The sequence below is a fragment of the Taudactylus pleione genome, unplaced genomic scaffold (genome assembly GCF_031769625.1).
Source record: "Taudactylus pleione unplaced genomic scaffold, aTauple2 ptg000169l, whole genome shotgun sequence".
NCBI lineage: Eukaryota > Metazoa > Chordata > Amphibia > Anura > Myobatrachidae > Taudactylus > Taudactylus pleione.
In genome coordinates, this window is record NW_028284571.1 from 2702801 (window position 1) to 2707008 (window position 4208).

The window sequence follows — 4208 nt, forward strand, 5'->3', positions numbered from 1 at the left end:
GGGGCAGGCAATGCAGGCATACTATATGGTATAGTCAGGGCAGGCAATGCAGGCATAGTATATGGTATAGTCAGGACAATAATAATAACAACTATCATGCCCCCCTCTACCAGACAACGTGTTTAACTATTACACAACACACAGATGGAATGGACTCGGAGCAGCAAGGGGAGGGGGCTGCATGTGATGTGCCCGGGGCTGTGATACGTTCAGTGGATCAAAGGGGCTGTACCTTCCCTGGCTGCTCTGGAACAAAACAGCCGGCGCTGGAAGCTGCTCCTCACAACAACAGAGCAGTTTTCAAAGTAAACACTTGCAGAGCATCTTCCACTCACACAAGCAGCTGGTGGCAGAAGAGAGGGTACAGCAGCCAGACACTTACAGAGCATCTTCCACTCACACAAGCAGCTGGTGGCAGAAGAGTGGGTACAGCAGCCAGACACTTACAGAGCATCTGCCACTCACACAAGCAGCTGGTGGCAGAAGAGTGGGTACAGCAGCCAGACACTTGCAGAGCATCTTCCACTCACAAAACCAGGAGCTGGCAGGACAGTGGGTACAGCAGACCCTTGCAGAGCATTCTTCTCTCCACTCTGCAACCAGGGGAGTCTTCGGAGCTGCAGTCTCTGTCTCCTTCCCACTAGTGTGTTTGTACCATTACCTGGAAAACATGCGTCTGATCCAGAATATGTGCACTATATCTGAATGCCCACCCGGCACTGCCACCGACTGTGCGGGCACAAGCAATGGCACCGGCAACAGCAGGGTCATAAAGATCGCTGTGGTTGGAGGCAGTGGAGTAGGCAAAACAGGTGAGCTTCCATAAGGTAACTGTAAATGTAGGGAATGCATGTGGGCAATGGTAGAGGAATTGTTTAGTGTTATTATAACTGCAAACTACAGAGACTTCTATTCTGCTACTAGGAAAGGCTTAATCATGTATTGTATTCCATCCTATGACAGTAGATGTCTGTTGCTATATTAATGTTTAGCTTTTTATGTATTGCTATATACTAGCACCCAGCAGTGAGGCATGCCATTATATAAATCTGTTCTAGGCTTTAGTATACATACATAACTTATTGGTTAAAGTGAGAATATTTTGTGATGTCCCTTCAGTATTATTTTTACATTTTTGACATATTCACAATGTATCATAATGATTAGTTTAGATCACCTCCTAATTGTGCAAATCTCTATATGAGTGAGTTGTAAAGTACAATAATCTATACACACAGAGGTTTTAAGAAGTGGAGTTGTAGCCCATAGCAACCAATCACATTCTACTTAGCATTTATCTAGCACCTTAAAGAAGATAATAGCTATAGTCTGATTGGTTGCTATGGGCAACATCTCCACTTCTAAAAACCCGCACTTTAGTAAATATACCCTACAGAAGCACCACCTGCAAACACAGCTCGTAAATCCATTCCAGTCAGTTACCAAGAGGGGATCTCTTGTTGTGTGTGGGGGGGGGGGGGAATGCATTTTACAATCAGACAGCTAAGCTTACCCTTCTCCTCTTCCTTCCTTATAGCACTGGTGGTCAGATTTCTCACCAAACGATTTATTGGCGACTATGAGAGAAATGCAGGTAAGGACAATTTATATACTGTCTTATTGTCACTGCCATAACTAATACCCAAATCATACCATTGATTACTCCAAGCACCGCAGACTTACCTAACACTGTATAAAACATGCAACAGTGGTAGATCGTTATTCTAGATTGTATTCACTTGTGTATGTCAGACATCTTCGATTCCACCCTTCTGTGAGCTTTCTCTAATGAATCCTCTTATTGTTTTCTCAGGAAACTTGTACAGCCGACAAGTTCAGATAGATGGAATGAATCTTGCCATCCAAGTGCAGGACACTCCAGGTGTACAGGTAAATACACATGCCCTATCTATTATGTCACAGCCTTTGGTAACCGGTTTAAGGAACAATAAATAGTAATATAATATATAAGTATATAGTGTATAGTTAATATTTTATTATTTTGAAAGCACGGATAAAAGTGAGGTTTTACCATAACTGCACTGCCACTGTCATTGTTGAGCTGTGTCCTAGAAAAATACTTCACACAGATGGAAGTCCCATTAAAACAGGCTGAGTAGTATAGGTGTATCTGTGAACTCTTGAACTGCATCCAAGTGCTCTAAATGGTCTGGAACCAGGGACACGTATGGGCTCACTCAGTCTAGTACACACAAGACTGTTAAGTGCACACACAGAAAGTTGTCTAGTTCTAGCAGTTGGGAATGGGCAGCTGTCCAGATGTAAATGCTTCCAGCTTATATCTCCTTACTTTCCAGACTCGCTGTCTAGCCAGCTCATTTCCCTTTCTACCCCACTACAAAGACTTTCCCTGCTCCTCGCTGTACATTCCACTTGAGAATAGAACTCTCCGCTGTATCTGATTCCAGATTCTGCAGCTGCATCAACATACATTAGGTTAGGAAGGTGAGGGAGCAGACAGATTGATATAGCATACATATTCTGGAGCATTTATGGGAAGTATTTTTTTGGCACCCTTGTCTTAGTGTCGGGGGGGAAATTCTGTGTTTCTTGCAAATTGTTTTAACATGTCATCTAAAGTCACCTCATTTATTGTTGTTCTCTTCTCCCCCCACCCCAGATACAGGAACAGAGTCTGGAGTGCAACGAGCAACTTAACAAATCTATCAGATGGGCAGATGCTGTGGTCATCGTCTTCTCCATCACTGACTGTAAAAGCTATGAACTTATTAACCACCTCCACCAACACGTGCGCCAGCTACACCCCGACAACAGAGTCCCTATTGTAATTGTAGCCAACAAAGCCGACCTCTTGCACCTCAAGCAGGTAGAGCCACAGCTTGGACTTCAGCTGGCCAACATGTTAGGCTGCACCTTCTACGAAGTGAGTGTCAGCGAGAACTATATCGATGTGTACAACGCGTTTCAGGTACTCTGTAAGGAAATCAGCAAGCACCAGACGGCAAGCACACCCGAAAAAAGGAAAAACTCCCTCATCCCACGGCCAAAGTCTCCGAACATGCAGGACCTGAAAAGACGCTTTAAGCAGGTCCTGTCCGCCAAAGTGAGGACTGCTACATCTGTTTGAAGAACGGTCTTGGTAGCTGTTCATTTTGTTCTTCCAAACAGGAAAGTTAGTGAGGTTGCTGATATGGATTAACTTTGACATTACTGGCTCAGGGGCAGCACAGGAATGAGAGGAGAGGTTTTGGGGAATTGTGTTGTGCGATTAAGAGGAGTAAAGCTGGATGATGGTTTAAGTGACAAAGGAACGTCACAGATAGGGCTTCAGAAACGTGATCAATTGCACTGGCGTGGTCACCTGAAATACAGGAGAAAAGTCATGGACAATTTGTGGACTCAGACACAGGATTCACAATGTTACTGTTGTGTTAAGAATGGGTATAAACATGGACATTATTTCTGAAGTAGCAAAACATCTCCATGTTTGTTTTTAAATTTTGCCACAGTGTAACTCTTCTCTTTATAACTGTATTTCTATACCTGACAAAGTGCTGTTTTTTCTATAGATGGATGTCAGTGTTCTTCTCTATGTGCACAGAGACTCAGTGGTCATATTGGAGATGATAGATGTGGATGTGGCTCATAGTATGCCTCATATAACGTTAGAGTGGTCAGCCCAGTCTTTCATAAAGCATTGTGTAAATGTGCTTTGTATCTGCACTTTCCTTGCCTGTGGTAAACTGAATAATGTTTTATGGGCTTAGCCCTGCAGACATTAGGGGTCGCTGTTTTCATGTAAGATTTCACTACAAGAGCTACACAGCTGATGGCCAAGTGTCAGTGTCTCTTGTGTGTGTAGCCAATGAAGATCCAAATAAAGGCTAAGATTTTTATGAATTGCACTTTAAAAGCCACTTGTGCTTTTGCTTTGTAAATTGTAACTTATTTATTTTTGTGTACAATAAAATGCCTATATAACTTTTTAAACAAAGTTTACTTTGTATTGTTAATTCTGCATGTTTCATGATGTAGGGAGGCGTGCTTAAAGTGAATCTAGCCACTGTAACACATTTAATACTGACTGCCCCCATATAACCACAGCATTTCGGCAATCTACATATACTTTCCTAAGGCCTAGCCAATACTAGCTGAGCTGATGATGTGATCGTGTATAATATTACCGGGTAATGTGGTGAAATTAGTCTTGAAGGCCTCAGCTGTCT

General features: G+C 42.9%; 1 protein-coding gene across 1 annotated transcript; it reads left to right on the forward strand.

Annotated features, from left to right (window-relative positions):
* Positions 1-297: 297 nt before the first annotated feature.
* RASL11B (RAS like family 11 member B) lies at positions 298-3976 on the forward strand. Its single transcript, XM_088475286.1, has 4 exons — positions 298-812; positions 1538-1594; positions 1814-1890; positions 2642-3976. Exons 1-4 carry the CDS (start codon positions 671-673, stop codon positions 3107-3109), a joined length of 744 nt encoding a protein of 247 aa, XP_088331412.1. The 5' UTR covers positions 298-670; the 3' UTR covers positions 3110-3976.
* Positions 3977-4208: the final 232 nt, after the last annotated feature.

Excerpts from the sequence above, each read along its gene's own strand:
- RASL11B (XM_088475286.1), top strand. The coding sequence starts at position 671 with ATGCGTCTGATCCAGAATATGTGCACTATATCTGAATGCCCACCCGGC. Across the intron at positions 1,595-1,813 it reads CGACTATGAGAGAAATGCAG|GAAACTTGTACAGCCGACAA; the intron begins GTAAGGACAATT and ends TTGTTTTCTCAG. Across the intron at positions 1,891-2,641 it reads AGGACACTCCAGGTGTACAG|ATACAGGAACAGAGTCTGGA; the intron begins GTAAATACACAT and ends CCCCCACCCCAG.